Consider the following 16,524-nt stretch of genomic DNA (forward strand, 5'->3'; position numbering starts at 1 on the left):
GCCTCCAAATGGTATTTAAACTGCCTTCAACCTCCAGCTTGCACAGAAAATACTTATGGTTCTGTCACAAGGAGGGTATATCAGATCCCACAACTAACAGGACAATAAAGCAGACTGCAGTGGGAAAACAACTTGCTAGCGTTATGATTCATTTTTTATTCAAATTCAATGATTAATTAAATCCCTACCAATACCCTTACTTTAAAAAAGAAAACTTACTCCATCATTATCACCTCTTGAACCATCTCTTCAATAGATCAACTTTATGAAAAGGACACATTGCAGAAACTTTCTTCTAGAAATTCAAACTCTAGTAACATATAGTATTTTATTAATGAAATTATTACATCTTTAACAAAGTATCTGTAATCTAAAAGAGCTGTCCAAGACTATGAGATTCTTGATTTTTAATTAAAAAAAAGAAATGCTGAAAAAGACTGTACTCAAATTAGCAAATTGAATTCAAGTACGATATCGATCAAGCCCACTCCAACATAACACAAGTGATTGGAGATTATGGTTACTCTTTTTTTCCTCAACAAGAAGCAGACAGCTAACAGAAGTTGGTATATCAAAGCCCTTTTATAAAACCTTTCACAATTAAAAATCGTGGTTAACATTCCTAATGCCACTGCACAGAAGGGCTTCCCCCCTACATACCCCATACAACTAAACCCCTTTCTCAGCAGTAGATGTGTATCAATCACAGCAGTAGTTTGCAAAGAAACATCACAGTACCAATTTAATCCACAAATAGCAGGAATTTATGCTACATTACTTCAGAGTATGTAGTAACTTACCGTTATCTCCTTATATATTTAAAATAGTCACATACAACTCTGGATACATTAAAAAGAAACCACCACCCCAAAACCCTACCTATGTTTAGATAGCCAGTTATTAATAAGCGAAGGCACTAATTTAGTGGGAGACTCCTACCAACTTCAGTAAAACAAGGGTTCACCTAAGAAGTTGAAGGCCCACTGTTTATAGCTCCCAAGACAACAATAGAGTTTTTAATCAAATACACATGAAGCTCTTAAATACAAGAGAAAAAACCACTCTATGCTCATGAGTGTGCGCTTGAGAAAATTAAATAAACCTAAAAGACAATATCTTTATAGAACATTTTAGTTATACAACTTAGGTATAATTCCTGATTTCAATAGAAGCTGCATAAAAGATGTAACAGTACGTATTACTACTGGGCCATTAAAAAAATCCCAATTCTTTAGCCAAGTATCATTTTTACCCTTCTAGAAAATTCTGAAAAAAGCAAGCAGCATTCAGAAACACATTAACTTCTCAAAGAAAGTTTTGCATCAAAGCTCTGCTTTAAAACTTTTATTTTTTAAACAACAACAAAAAAAATCCTGCACTTAGGAAAGTTAAGGTGTCACCATCTTACATTTCAGAATACAAAACTGAAAAAAATCCCTATAAAAAAAAAAGACAGGACTTCAGCCAAGTATTCAGCTACTTATTGCTGTAGTTGTAACTCAAGCCCACTTAAACCCCTATGTTTTGGTTGTTTGTAGCAAGAACAAGTTTGGAACACTAGCAGCAATAGAAAACCCCTTTAAAACCTAGACATAGTTACACTGTTGAGTGAAAATTAGCAGAAACCATAACCATCGGGAACACAATAAAGCATCCTGTAAAAGTACAATTGAATTGGTAGCTAGAAAAACAGGGTTGATTTAAAGTGCTATCCCAAACCCTCATGTGGGGCTACGTCAGTAAAGAAAAGTCCTTTCCCCCTCAATGAGATAAAGCCCAGAACCACAGCACTACTCCAAACACAACGAATGCGGTCTTCACTCTGCCTCAATGCCTCGTCTCCCCCACCCTCCTCCAACAGGTGGAATAGAGAAACTTGAAATAATTGCTAATTCCAAATTTAGGTGATATGCACAAATATACTGTTGAACAAAGTTTGGACAGCAAACAGTACACCTGAGTTCAGTCATACAAACTAACTTTTGTAAATAGCGTTAGACGAATATATCCATGTCTCTAATATGAATCTAGATGTATTTTCTTACAAAACGCATTAATAGAAATATCCAGGCAAATACATACCATACAATAGCAAAAGCTTTAAGCCCCATTTAATAAGATGACTTTCCGATTAAAAATAGAAGGCAATTAAGAGTTACTCAAAATTACAATTAAGAAAAGCTTTCACAGTGCAATATTGAAACTGTCACAAAGTTAAGAAAATACTGATATCAAAGTACAATCACAATGTTAAAGTAGACAAAACTACTATACAAGGGCATATCTTGTAAAATTAAAAGGAATGAACACAACACGGGACATCTCACGTCCCTGCTCTACATATCTTGTTCCCTAGTCTTCAGAGTCATAATTGTGTCTTTCCAACATCAGTAGAAGTCTTGTTAAAACTGAGAGGTTCATTCTTCTTTGTAGACCAGATTTCAAAGCCGGATTACTTCTTGAAATTACGTTCTTCATCACTGCACAATTTCAAAGTAGTGCAATATTGCCATGATGTGCTGAGGCATGAACACATAGCCTGTGTAGAGTGCCATTCCAACAATGGAAACTAGCATGGAATCTGAATTACAGTTGAGGAAAAAAGCATTTGAAATAGAAGGTGCATTAGACATCACATAACTATTAACATTACATTTTTTTAAATCAGACAGGGTCAGCTGTATTCAGCAATTACAGCTACGGGAAGAACCAACTGAACACCGAAAACCAGAACACTGGTAGGAGCGATTAGGTGAATTACAGAAGGGCGCCCTGCAAGTTATCCACTGTCTTGTCACGGACACAAGAGGACAGGCCAAAGTATGGGAAGCATGATGGAGGAACAGAAAATGGGCACTGAGAATATACGTGCTTCTTCCAAGGTATTCTGCAAGTCTTGCAGAAGCCAGGCCCATTCAACCAAGCAGATAAAAGTCAACCATCACAAAAAACCAAACCGAAACAAAAATACAGTAATATCAGTAGCTCTACTGAGTAAGAGTTCTTATTTGTGGATGACCCACTCATTTTTAAGCAGACAGCATTAGACACTGACCTCAATGACCTAATAAATTTAATTTATGATGCACAAAACACATCTGCTATCAAAGCCGTACTGTTAGTGCAATGAAGTCAGGAAACCTCAAATCCATTTCTAGCTGCCAGTGCCCTCTAGGCTCTAAGTCACTACATTATTTCATTCATTTCTTCATCTGCATGTCATGCTCAGACCCTTCCTCATGGGCAGGCAGCTCAATGCACGTGTTGTTCGGTGGTACTTAGGAAAATTAAACCACAGGGGGAGTGAAAAAGTATGAGTAACATCATAACATGCACCTTTCTAACTGTTTCACTCACAAACTCTCAGACAATCAGCACAGCTTCGAGTCAAGTTGTGTACTTAAATAAACAGACACTTCTTAGTACTTTACTACAGCAGACCACACTGCAAAACAAATTTCACATGAAGCTATTGGCTAAACAACCTTAAGATGACAACTTTATTAGCTCCTAACAGGGACCTTTTGTAAAACTCTATATAGAGAAGTGAGACAATCGCTTAAAATTTATACATACAACTGGACCTTTGTCGAGCTCTAGCCTTCTTGAAGCTTTATCTACAGAAATTATGGCATCAGGTCACTGAAAGATTATGCCATTCAAAGTTTTAGGTTTCACAAATTCAAAAGTACTCGAAATCAATAATAACCTGTTGATTTCATCTAACTACCTGCAGAGATTTAGTAAACTTAGACAGGAACACTATAAAAAGCACTGGAGATTAACAAGCATGATAACACTGCACAGCTGTACTCGGGTTTCCACAGGTGAAACCAGAGGAGGTGTGCATGCTCTGCATCTTCAAGAAATCAAGTCACCACAGCATGAGTGTAACCAACGCTCTGTGACCGACTTCCCCATGGCAGAGCAGAGGCATTAGTTGTGCTTATTAGAGCATACTAGTCGCTTGGTGTATTTTTAGTCCCAGAAAATTATACAGTAAGAGATACTAAAATGAAGGTCAACCCATAAATCCACGTTTCCATATCAGCGCTCACTTCTGATTCTGGAGCGCAAGCAGCAGCCAGACAGGCAGCAGAGCCACACACCGTCAGCTCCCAAGGCTGTCGCATCTGCGCTGCTTCCCAACAGCACCCGGCAGACCTGGCCCACCTACGGCGAAAGCGTCCAATTTGAGGACAAAAAACATTTTTGCTGCCCCAAGATCACAAGCCATACTTGTGCCACTCATGACATTTGTAAGTTAAGTGGCAATTACTCCACTGCAATATGAGCATTTTATAAAAGTAAACATGCATACAAGCTTTCATTTATTTAACTATTTTGCACAAGTTAAAAAGCTGCAAGGTTAACACAAAAGTAAAAAAAAAGTACTCGTGACTAATACAATTGCAGGGAAAGCAAAGATGAAGTTTCCTCTTTGATAAAGACAGGGCATAAAAAGAGCCCTGTGTACATTAGCAAGGAAGACAACATTTTGAAGGTAGCAACCCCTACCTAAACAACTGTGCGCAGTAAGTCTATAAATACTAGGAGAGAGGAATAGTAAGTTATCCCCACTTCTACTGACTTTAGACAGGAAAAAAGTGTCTGATCGCACAGCTGTAACTTAGGCAACCACTTTTATATAACGAATGTGAGTTCCTTTACAAAACTGACCAGTATCTCAGTAAAAGCAGCTTCTCACTACTACTTACACTCTTCTCTTCTGTTAATGTTTTGGTTAATTTCTCTCAGCATTAATTGGAGATGGCTCAGGGTCATTCATATGAGAAATCATTTTAAGTCAAGATCAAAACAGCCACACTTAAGAGAAAAACGCTTGTGATGCCACAACACCACTTGAGAGAATATACTGCCTGTATGAAAGGGCTGGGTAAAGAAGCAAACCTATAAACAGTCTTTATACAGATGCCTTCACATAAGCATCCATCAAGTTCTTCCACTTCGAAAGAACAAAGCAAACTTACCAGCTCGAGGATTAAACATTCATCTAATAAAAAAACCCCACATGTGCCAAAGCACCACGCCAATGTAAGCTTGCAAGGTTTTGCAGCATGCACGTTTACTTCCCACTGGGGAAGAATACAAAAGAATCCACGAAAGACACCCGTGCTTAACAGAAAGCTTGGGATTTCAGTGCAGAAGACAGGGGAAAGAACTACCATCACCCTACAGAAGAAAAATTAAAAGGAGAAATAACTTCGAGGTATGAACCGACGCCCGAGCAGAAACGGAGCGGGTGGCCAGACGCCCAGGGGCAGCATGGGGGACGCCAGCGTGAGGGTCACCCCTCAGCGAGGGCAGCGCGGCGGTGGGTCCGTCCGTGGAGGCGAGGAGAGGACGAGCCCCGGTGCCGGGCCGAGGCTGCCGCTCCTCCGCGGGCACCGGCCGCGCTCGGCGCCTCAGGCCATCCACCCGCCCCCCCGCCACGGCCCGGCTCTCCTCCCCGGCCCGGCCCGGCTCTCCTCCCGCCGCCTCACACCCCCGGAAAGCCCCGCCGGCGCCCAGCCGCCCTCAGCACGGCCGCAGCCCGGCCGCTTCCCCAGCACCGCCTCGCCCACCCGGCACCTCACCCGGCGGGGGCCGCCACACCCGCCCGGCGGCCTCGGGGCAGCTCCGCAACCGCCGCCGGGCGCAGCGCCGGCAGGGGGAAGGGCAGCTCGCCGGCCCCCGACGCCTCACACGCACACGGCGGGCCCAGCCGGCAGAAGGATACTGAAGACGGTGCGCTCCCAGGGCTCCAGCATGTAGAGCGCGGTGACCAGCAGGTACTGGTAGTACAGCCACGACATCTGCTTCCAGGCCGAGCCCAGCGCCATGGCGCGCCCCGCGCTCTCCCCGCCCGCCAGCGGCCCTGCGCCGGGCCCAGGCCGAGCGGAGACGGGGGCGGTGGCAGCCCGCGGCCCGCCCTCCCTCCGCCGCCGGGCCCGGCCCCGCCCCGCGCCCGGGAGGCCGCTGCCCGCCCGGAATGGAGGCGGCGGGGCCTGCGGGGCGGTTGGGTCTCCACAGCCAGGCTCCCTCCGGCGCCCAACGCAAGGGTGTGGCGGGGGCACACGGCGGCGCACCCGCACCCTCTGGTACCCTGCGGGGCGGTACAGTCCAGCCGTGACCGGCGGTTTGCGTCCCAGCAGATTGAATTCGGTAGCTGACCGTGAGGCGGGAGTAAACTGCTGGCCCGGGTCATACCTAGGGGATGGTGCTGCTGCCTCTTTTCCTCTCGTCCTGTGTAATCCAAGTTGATGTTTCGGGAATTACCAAAAGCGCCAAGACTGACCCACGGGAAGCGCGGTGAAAACGCACTGCGGGAGCGGTTCAGCGTCTGCAGTTGGCAGAGGGAAAGCCCACCCAAAACCACGGCCCAGATAAACGAGGCTGTAACAGCCACAAACTCCGACTGGGTTAATCCCATACAAATTGGAAAAATAAAGAGGTAATGGATCAACTGGTTACTGCAACTGTTGCTGACTTTGCACTTCCCTGAGGCACTTGGCACCAGAAACCAGCAGGTGTGGGACACCTCTGCCCTGGCTGCTAATTGGCCTCAGATAAGGAGAAATTCCCAGAAATGGGGCTGGGACTGCACAATTAGAAGGGCTGTTGGCAGCCTGTACTGGCAGTGGAGTGTAGAAAGCGCTAGTTGAAAGCCTGCTGGAAAGGGACGCACACAATCATCAGGCACCATGACTGACCAGAGCATGAAGTGGCACCACTAGGCACTGGGGCCAGGCCACCAGCCAGGAGCCCTCACATGCCAAGCGTGCACACCATCGATTAGAAACTGGTATTGACCCATGACACTCACCCTGCTTAGTGAATCAGTTTGCGATGATGTCACTGCACGGTGGGATTCTTGCTGCAACCCTACCTTCACCTGTGCTATTAGTACAATGAAAAACAAGGAAACACAGTCACAGGAGGATGCACATCTGAATTATTTACACAGATGCAAAATACAACTACAGTACCAGGAGGTAACTGTGAAAAAGAAAACCAGCTCGCAGAGACAACTGAAGACTCTACTGGTTTGTGTGGCAGAATCTGAAAAGGAATTTAATTCAACCAGAAGACATTTAGACACACTTTACCTATGCGGTTTTATTTTAGTACAGGAAGAAATGACAGCATTCACACAATTAATACCCTCACAGAACTGGCTACAGCAGCTGTTGTCCCTACCCAAGACCAGGGTTGCTTGTGGCAATTGCTGCTGGAGGAGTCCTGTGTCGGTGTTGCTGCTTGAAAAAAGCGGTGGTAATCACAAAAGCCTCCTTTCTATATAAACATGTACAAAGTTCAAGGGCAGGTGGTGTATTCAGTGCAACTAAAGCAGTACTCCGATGCAAAGCTGCAAGAACATTATCAATATGGGGTAAATGTGTCCCAGTCCTGCCTACTTCCATGCTTCCTAACAAGAAGCTCTGCAATTCAAGTGATAAGGCAAGCAAGAAGCAGCAGCAAGGAAGTACCTGGGATGAGAAGAAAGGCACTGTCTAGAAGCATGGCAGCTTCAAAATCTCCATCTGCCCAAACCCACCACGTGGTACCCAGGCCCCTTACACCTTTTCAGTATGGTGCATACTCATGAGGCAGTTTTGTTGCTAGTTAGCCCCTTAAGAAAGTTGACAACATTGCTCTGTATAGAGTTTCCCCTCCTTCACCAGCTCCATTCTACCCCTGCTTAGGGACTGCCATTACCTATTGTTCCTCCTGCTACCACCTGCACCGACACCTGAGCCCTTGAACTACATTCCCGCATGCTCATGTTTCCAGTAGCTCAGGGCAAAGACCCTTAACCTGGCACTACACAGAGCCTCTGCACTTCAACTGGAATGTGAAGACAGCTACATCGAGGCCAGCATCCCCTGTAGCACAGACTCTATCCTCTATCACGTCTGCTCCTCCACACTTCTACAAAGAAGAAACAGTTCTTCATACAAAACTGTCCATGTACACCTCCTAGCTTATGGCACACAGTAACAAGTTATCCCACCTGAGATGAACCCATAGCTACCAATGCACAAGTCAGACACGACAGTCTGACTGTTGGTAGCAAAGACGATCTGATCTGATCTCAGGCAGACCCCAAGCCTCAAAACAAGTATGGCTCCATTTTGATCATAGGTTGCATGTGCAGAGGAAGGCATACCACACTAGCCAACCGAGTGTTCAGCAGTGGCTTCAACAGTTCTCCACTTCATCAAGCAGAGGTTCAGTTTCTGCTGACTTGAAAACAGCAAGTCAGTGTTCTCCTCGTGTAATCCTGACACAAGAACTAACATACTTTTTCCTTCCTACTCTCGTGTAACACTGTGTAGAATGAGTATGTGTAAATAGTAAAATACAGCAAAAAGTAACCAAGGAGTCACCAAGGAGTTTATTATAATCTAAGGCACAAAAGAAGTATGTTCTTCAGGTTTCTACCTCCTAAGTTTCAGTATTTCTGACAATTCCTCAAAGCACACGTAACAAATTATCCTTAGTACTATTAAAAGAAAAAGCATAAAGATGAGATCTTTTTCAGACCCTTATTCAAAGTGAAGTGTTACAAAACATCAGGCTATAAAGAGGAGATGTTACTTACTAATACAAAACAAGATCTCACCTCTTGGGAACATGCCTGGAGAAAGAGAGGGAAGGATCCATTGTTAACACTGCAGTGGCTTCACAAACTAAGCAAGAAGTCTAAATATCAAGTAGCAGAAGCTCTTTATGCGTCCATGAAGAAGCTGTAAATATACTAAAGAAACAGAAAAAGCACACAAACTAGTTCTATGGTCATAGATCTGACTATAAATTTCTTCTTAAAATGTGTCATCGTAAAGAAAAAGGACAATTGAAAAAAAAGTCCAGTATTTTCTTCATATACATATTTACATTTAAAACTCTTAACTGTATTACTAAGCATTAATATGGTGATTTAAATGATCCATGCCAGCCAACTCGATAGAAGCTAATCTTCCACTCTATATAAATAAAAGTTTCCATTTTTGAGATCTTAGTGGGCCAAAAATCCAAATATAACAACAATTTCTTCTTTATCAAACCTACCTGCGTGCAAATCTATGAAGAATATCAGCCTAAAGAAGCCAAACATCCCAACTGTGAGTTGTTACCCACGTGCCATAGAAATGACCAAAGCAGCTATGGAGAACCAGTTACTACACAGTATTTATTCTAATACATATTGAGATAATGGATAGTATATATACAGGGAATGATCATAATACACAGATCTTACATTATATTTACAAAATTTTAAACCCTCAATGATGCAACCACTTGACAGTGTGAAAGAATATTGCTCTCAAATGCATGCCGTTAACTGTATTCCCTTCATAAACTTTGCAAAAATCCAACCATTATGAAGTTCTCTGATGAAAATGTACATTTAAAAGACCGCATTTAAAAAAGGCTAACGTATCTGCATTTCTGACACTTCACACAGTCTTAAAAAACAGTGCAGGATTTTTTTCCCCTGCTTTTGCACATTAGCAGTGGCTGGCTAGAACATTGAAGAAGTGAAAAACTTCATCTTTATCCATTACTGCCACTTCAGTTGAGCATTCAGTACATAATACTGGATGATACACTTCCTCCTCCTCTTGATTTGATTGTATAGAGGCAGTTTCTTTGCTGTGCTTCATTTTCTTACTTCTTTTCTTTACCTTCTTTCTGTATTTCAGAATTTCCTCTTTGTTAACAATGCAGTTCATCACAAACATTGCTCTATATTGTGTTTTGTAAGATTCATGTCTATGGAGAAGGGGAGAAAATGCAAGTCATACCATTGGTAAAACTCTGCTTCCGAGAAATGCGTTATTGTCACTGGAAATGGGATTAAAAATAGTAAGTACCATGCCAAAGGGCTGAAAGGAAATAAAAAGGAATTTTTATAAAGAGAACAAAAGTTACAACTACAAAAATCTGTCTTGTTTTTAAAGTGTTTTTAAAACACGCTGGTTCTTGCTAAAATAAACACCCCAGAGTACAATGGTATTGGTACTACAGAATTATGCATTGCTACCTATAGCTGATGATAGGCAAAAGATCATGAAGTTGTGAGTGCAACTGACTCAGCTACCGGCACTTAGATCCTAAAATGTCTTCCAAGCCTGAAATTCCTTATTTATAAATAACAAGCACTGACACATCACACTTGAAAAAGCATGTCTATCATAAAATATAAAATGTATTTTCAGCTGTCATGAGAATAACAACAGTATAGCTGGAGTATGTAGCAAAATTCAGAGCTGCAGTTCAGTTCAATTCAACAGAATGTCCCTTGGGCTGCAGTTTTACAGCAGCTTAAACCAACATAACAGGTGGCTGCAGAAGTCCTATGTCAACTTCTGCTGGCTTTACTGCCTGTAAAACGCTGTGCTGAGCTATTTCAGTTTATTAAACTCACAAAAGACCAGTCTGACAATAAAAATGGATGGTTTTCTGTCAGCTTAGCAAACTGAAATACTTAGCTATAGAACAGGGTCAAGGAGTACCAGAGCCAGCAAAGGGAAGTGAGCAAAAGCACCCGGTACTTAGATGATTTTAGGCTGCCATGGAATTTCATCCTCAATCACCAAAAATTCTGAAGAAATCAGAGGTAATTTATTCCTCATTTCACAAGACTTCCTTCTCCTTTACTCCCAGACTCCTCTCCTTAGCACGGGTTAGCAACACTAACTAGGTTTGCAGTTCAGTCAGATACTGGAGAGCTGCAAAACACGCTGTGGATTCTAACCTAAATGCTTTCCAGGCACTTTTAAATGTAACTATACTCAAAACCACAACAGCTAAGGCTCAATCCAAGTAAGAATACACTATCTTGATTTTGTTTAATGCTGCCCTAAACAAGGCATTTTTACACAAAAATAATCTGGAATAATTTTATGCCTCTAAACATCAAGCCAACATATTTAAAAAGTAAAAATGAAAAAATCAGCCTGAACTACCTGTTTGTCTCCATGATTTTTTTTTTAAATAGTTTACCTTCTCCACTATGCTAAAGTTCTACCCTGTTCTTCTTCACCTCTGTGTTGCAGGTTAAACTGATCATCGGTCTTACAAACTAGCATTCACCCCTAACTCCGACTCACACATATACACCTGCCTTCTCTTTCTAACTCCGACTCACACATATACACCTGCCTTCTCTAACTCCGACTCACACATATACACCTGCCTTCTCTTTATTAGTACCACCTTGAAAGACAGACTTGATCAAATCAATTGATCAAATCGAATACACTAAAAATACTATTGACTGGAAAAAAAACATCACAAAAACACCCCTCATTGTCCACTAATTACCTCTGGCAGTCCAGGCATAATGTTGTCATGCAAGCAGGGCAATTCAAAACAGCATCACTGTTTGGAACAGCTGAAGGTTTTGGCTGGTGCTGCAGCACTCTTCTTTGATTACGGTACCTACAGATTCAAGAAAGGAGGAAGGAGAGACAAAAAGTGAAATTACATACCCTTGCTGTCGAACATATTGATTTAACTGTCAAACCTTTTTTATATTAATATACACCAATTAATATTTGGCTCCTTCTGGACACCTTTTTCAGTAATTCAAAGCACATCAATAAATAAACGGGAGGGCAAAAACACATACCAGCATCTTTTGATTTACTTTGTACACAGAATTTTCATTTGGTGAGACAAATACTTCTGGCGTGAGAATTTGTGCCTAATAAACCTCTCCTCTGATGAGGCAGGTATCTCAAGTGCAATCTTCTCAGGCAATTAATATTATCCTTACATGGATAATTTTACTTCTGCAACAACTGTTTTTCTACTTAACCCTTCACAAAACGTTAAGTAAAGCAGCTTTGTGCTGTTTTATCTGAACCTTTTGTGGCTCGCTAAATTCTAAGTTTTCCAAAACTAGAAATACAATATTTAGCAGGAACAGATACTAATTTAGCAATCAAAGTATCTCACAACCTTTTCATCCACAGCATGGTTATTTAGATGAGATCTACAGACAAAACTGGCTTACAGGACTAGGAAGTCTTGATTTTAAAACATTGTGAGTTTTAGAACTGTGTAATTTTGAAGACTCAAATTCCATTACATACACATAAAAATTTTACAGGGTTATTAAGTTTCATATGCCGTAAATTCTAAATAACAAATATTTTCACTGCATGGACTTGACAGCATAGGCTTTATCTCTAGATTCACCATTTTAATTTAAATTTTTCAGTTTTTGTTAAGCATCTTGCAATTCAAATATTTACGGTCTCTTACCCCCTCCTCTGTGAGTCTACCCACTCTTGGTCTCTATTGTCTTCTTCTGGGTCATATAGCAGTTCATCATTGGAAAGAATCCGACGTTGCTGATGTTTTCTGTTTTTCCGGATGTCCTGTGTAACTGAGAAGATTTTACATCCATCAGACATATGATGATTCTCTACTTAAAAAATCAAAACATCAATTTTTCAGTTTTCCATTTCCATACTTGCAGTAAATCTAAACCAAAACATAAAGGTCTAACTCATCTCTCCCACACATGCACCACCCCAAAGCATTAACTCACCTTACATACATTGGGATACATCATAAAGTTGCAGGAACTACATTGAGATGATAAAGGTTAGTAATCCCCCCCAAAAGGATGCCTTCAGCAACAGCCCCTTGACCCCCCAAGAGGATTCTACAGGATCTGAGAGTGCTATTGTAAAGATGTCCTCCTCTCTCCTCTCCCCAGCCATTTACCTATTTTATCTTCATCGTCTGAATCAGAATCAAAGTAAATGTCATCATAGTATTTTGAAGTGGTGGCAGGTCCAGTTTGCCCAGTACTTGAGGAAGTACCTATGATTGAAATCAGATAGAGAAGTGGTAAGAATGCCCCACCAAAAGGACAGCAAATATACAGCCAAGAACAAACCTTCATTTTCATGTTTACTCTAGCCAGAAGTGCTCTGCTTTATCTGGGTGTGTTAAGTAACATCTCTCCCAATTTATTCACGCATCCTGATCATCCACATCGCTTGTGTTATTTCATTTACAGGTCCTCTCAGAGCAAAGCTGCTCAATCCCTCTGAGATGAACCTCAGGTACAGTTCAAAGGAAAGTTTCTCCCAAGGCACCCCTCCCTTTAGGCATAGAGGACGCCACACCAAACATGCCCGTCTCTGCCCTATATCACCCACAGAATCTCAGACACTCCACAAATCTTCAGTCATATGGAAGAAATACAGGTGTGGCACATCGTTTCACAAACTTTGATTACAATAAAATTCACTAAAAAATTTCAGGGCCACAGAAGTTCAAAGAAGACCTAGATGAATTGCCAAGCACATCTGTCGCAGCCAGTCTGCACCAAAAATCCTATTAAGTGCTGGATGGATGTGGTGGTATAACTACACTACATCATCTTGGTTGCACAAGTAAAACCTAGAGATCAGACTTGCCCCCTCACACAGTAAAAACTACTAAACCTGCTGAATGCAGAGTCAAGTCCCTGCAAGTGAGTATTATGTTGATCCTCCAGGAAATTAAAAACATTTCACTAGGTGTTTTGTAACAGGTAAAAAGAACATATGCTCTTCAAATGCCAAAACAATCCATCTCTTGCACCCATAGTACACAAACACCAGAACACACAGATCTTTAGTACAGTTTTACTATTTGATGTAACGTGTAAGTATAAGCAGGTAAGGGAGATTAACATTTTTCCTGAGTTTTTCCCTGATTTGGGATCTCAATCTACCATATGCTACTCCTTTCTTCAAGAAAGGACTCCAAATGTTGAAAGCATCTGAAGCCACTAGACAAAGTACAAGAGACGGCAACTTGCTCAAGAGATTTCTAAATACTTATGAAAGAACAACTTAAAACAGAAGTCAGAGAGATATTGGAAAAAAGGGGACTGATCCAACAAAGAGAAATCATACTACAGCAGGAAAGTAGAAGTTCATAAACACCAAAATCCAAGTCTTAGAAAAGATGAAACACAGGCATTCACTGAAGTGGCACCTAGTGACTGTTTCTGCAGAAGTGATCGGTCATTTTACGGTTTTCTGTGGGCTTCAAATGGCACTGGACTGTCACCACACACACCTCTAGCCCCAAGAATAATACATTACCTTCACACCTTAACTGGACAACACTTAACTCACGATGACATATGCAAGCAGATGTTAAGTGTGATTTACCCATTTCTGGTAATTTCCATTTGCCTTCCATAGTCCTCATGGTGGTGTTCAGTTCTGCTTCCATCTCCTTTTGGAACTCATCGTCGCTGGAAGACTCGCTCTCCCCAGTCAGGCACTCCCGTATCAGCTTCCGCTTCTGGTCAGGAGTGCCATGTAAGAGCACATCCACCTCATCTTCTGAGCTACAAACATTTCAGCATTACACGCCTAATTATTACAACCAGCTTAAAAAACATTGACCAAGTCATCTGGAGAACGGCTATTTGCATTGTGTGCATGCAACTGGGAAGCACTTAAGTCACACGTTTATGGGAAATGTATTTATTAAAATGTTTTATTAGCTCGTTGGTATTAAAACGCAGGTTTTAATGCAAAGGAGCTTCAGCTGACTGGCTGTGGCCGGCCACCGTGCCTCTGCAGCTCCGGTCAGCGAGGCTCCCTGCCGGAGCAGGGATGTGTTTACACGCTGTCATTTGTCAGGCCACAAATGTAAATACTGCGGTTTAAAGGCAGAAACTCTCGACGGCGGCTGCTACAAGGCTACCCTCCTGCAACCCCCGGACCGGCGCTCCGCGGCCCTCCCCAGCGCCCGGGCCCTGAGGGAGCCCCCGCCGCGCAAGGCAGGGGGCACCGCCGGCCTCGCCGCCCCGCAGGACCCAGCGCCCGGGCTCTGCCGCCCCGCCGGGCCCCGCTACGCCTCCCCTCTCCCCGGCCGGGAGACGCCAGGCGAGACCGGGGAGCAGCAGGCCGCCCTGAGCCCGCCCGCGGCGGGGGCTCTCCAGCACCTGCTGAGCGCTCGCTCCTCATCGCTGGGCTCTTCCACCACGTACGGGTCGTCCTCCTCACGCAGGCAGCTCATGGCGGCCCGCCTCGCCGCTGCAGCCGGCCCGCGACCCGCCACTTCCGGGAGCACCGCCACTTCCGGGAGCCAGGCCCGGCCCCGCCCCTCCCCTCCCCTCCCGCACCGCTCCGCCACCGCCGGCGGACGCGGCCCGGCGCTGGGCCCCGCCGCTGCCGGGGAGGCAGCCCGGCCCGGTAAACCCGCAACCTCCGCGCTACACCCGCCGGTGCCAGTGCCGGTACCCGGCGGGTCTGTTCCTTTTATCCGTTGGAGCTGCGAGCGCTCGGGTCACGTTTTCAACGTTTTTCTTGACAGCGCGAGAGGGTTTGAGCTTTAAGAGACACACCCGATACCGAGAGGCTTGAAAAAAATTTAATGAGCCAGTTAACACTGAACAACGAGGACTAACCTAAAAACCGTTCCCACATCCTACTTAAAATATGTACAATTTCGTCAACTGTATATATACATTGTGATCTTTGTCCCTTAGAGTCTATTTATAGATGAGTTCCTTAGGAATTATACCTGTTATATCTGGAAGATGAACGGCACAGCATCGTCGTAGCAGCCACCGCTGGGCGGTATTATTTACGCACCCCGGCCCCGGTGACCAACCTGCGAGGCCGCGGGGGAGCGACTCGCCGCACACTGCGAACAGCGCATCCAGCTCGGACACTTGGCTGCCTTTGAAATGTTCCGAAGTGCAAGGCGGCAGGGGTATAAGTGTACTACTACACTGTGCGATTCACCCCGTTTGAGGGAAAAAACCCAAACAAAACGAAAAAAAAACAAACCCAAAAACAAGCCCAGAACAAACCGCACAGTCTCTGTGCGGCAGCGTGGGCAGGCTGTAATCGCAGAGACATCGACTTACGTTGGTCTGCATCTCCAAACATCCCCATCACCCAAAATGCTGCTGCTCCATGGAAGGTCTACAAACCCCTATAGAGCAGCGATCCCCCTGTGAAGAGCGATTCGTCAAGTAAAGCCTAATTTTACGACATCCCGAAATTACACAACAGAACAGCACCTCTTGGAAAAGTTTCATGGTTCAAGTAAGAGAAACAAAGCAATACAACGAGTACAACTGGATTTACAGCTCTAGGTTTTCAGTCCAGTTAGCAGAATGAGATCCTTTTCAGGCATTCCTTTACTGGGGATAGCCTGACTTTTTATTTTCTGAAGCAAAGCTTCTTATCTGTATCAAAGTGGGGCAGTATTATCTTTCATTGATAATTTATGCACTTTCTGAACTCCCTTCTGCTACTTTATTTCCCCTTTTCTGGAAAGAAACCCAAGAAGTTCTCTGAAAAGCTCTTCTGCCAAAGAAACTGCAGCGTCAGCCACCAAGCTCGAAACAATTTAAGTACACTGGATAGGAAAGTCACAGACAAACGGACAGGCAAACAGATAAACCTGAGAATGCAAGTGAAAAATTACTGGGTGAGTAGTGTCAGACCAATCCAATACTTACTCAGTGGCTTTACAGGATGA

The 16,524-nt window shown here is 43.6% G+C and overlaps 2 protein-coding genes across 2 annotated transcripts; both read right to left on the reverse strand.

Annotated features, from left to right (window-relative positions):
- Positions 1–2,079: 2,079 nt before the first annotated feature.
- On the reverse strand, positions 2,080–5,894 carry SPTSSA (serine palmitoyltransferase small subunit A). The gene is made up of 2 exons (XM_082485211.1): positions 5,741–5,894; positions 2,080–2,581 (listed from the first exon to the last, which is right to left on the reverse strand). The coding sequence occupies exons 1-2, from the start codon at positions 5,841–5,843 to the stop codon at positions 2,478–2,480; spliced, it is 207 nt and encodes a 68-aa protein (XP_082341337.1). The 5' UTR covers positions 5,844–5,894; the 3' UTR covers positions 2,080–2,477.
- Positions 5,895–8,381: 2,487 nt separating this feature from the next.
- EAPP (E2F associated phosphoprotein) lies at positions 8,382–15,066 on the reverse strand. The gene is made up of 6 exons (XM_082485586.1): positions 14,975–15,066; positions 14,190–14,371; positions 12,745–12,843; positions 12,277–12,400; positions 11,332–11,448; positions 8,382–9,777 (listed from the first exon to the last, which is right to left on the reverse strand). The coding sequence occupies exons 1-6, from the start codon at positions 15,046–15,048 to the stop codon at positions 9,513–9,515; spliced, it is 861 nt and encodes a 286-aa protein (XP_082341712.1). The 5' UTR covers positions 15,049–15,066; the 3' UTR covers positions 8,382–9,512.
- Between the last annotated feature and the right edge of the window lie 1,458 nt (positions 15,067–16,524).

This window comes from Vanellus vanellus (assembly GCF_965231255.1).
Source record: "Vanellus vanellus genome assembly, chromosome: 6".
NCBI lineage: Eukaryota > Metazoa > Chordata > Aves > Charadriiformes > Charadriidae > Vanellus > Vanellus vanellus.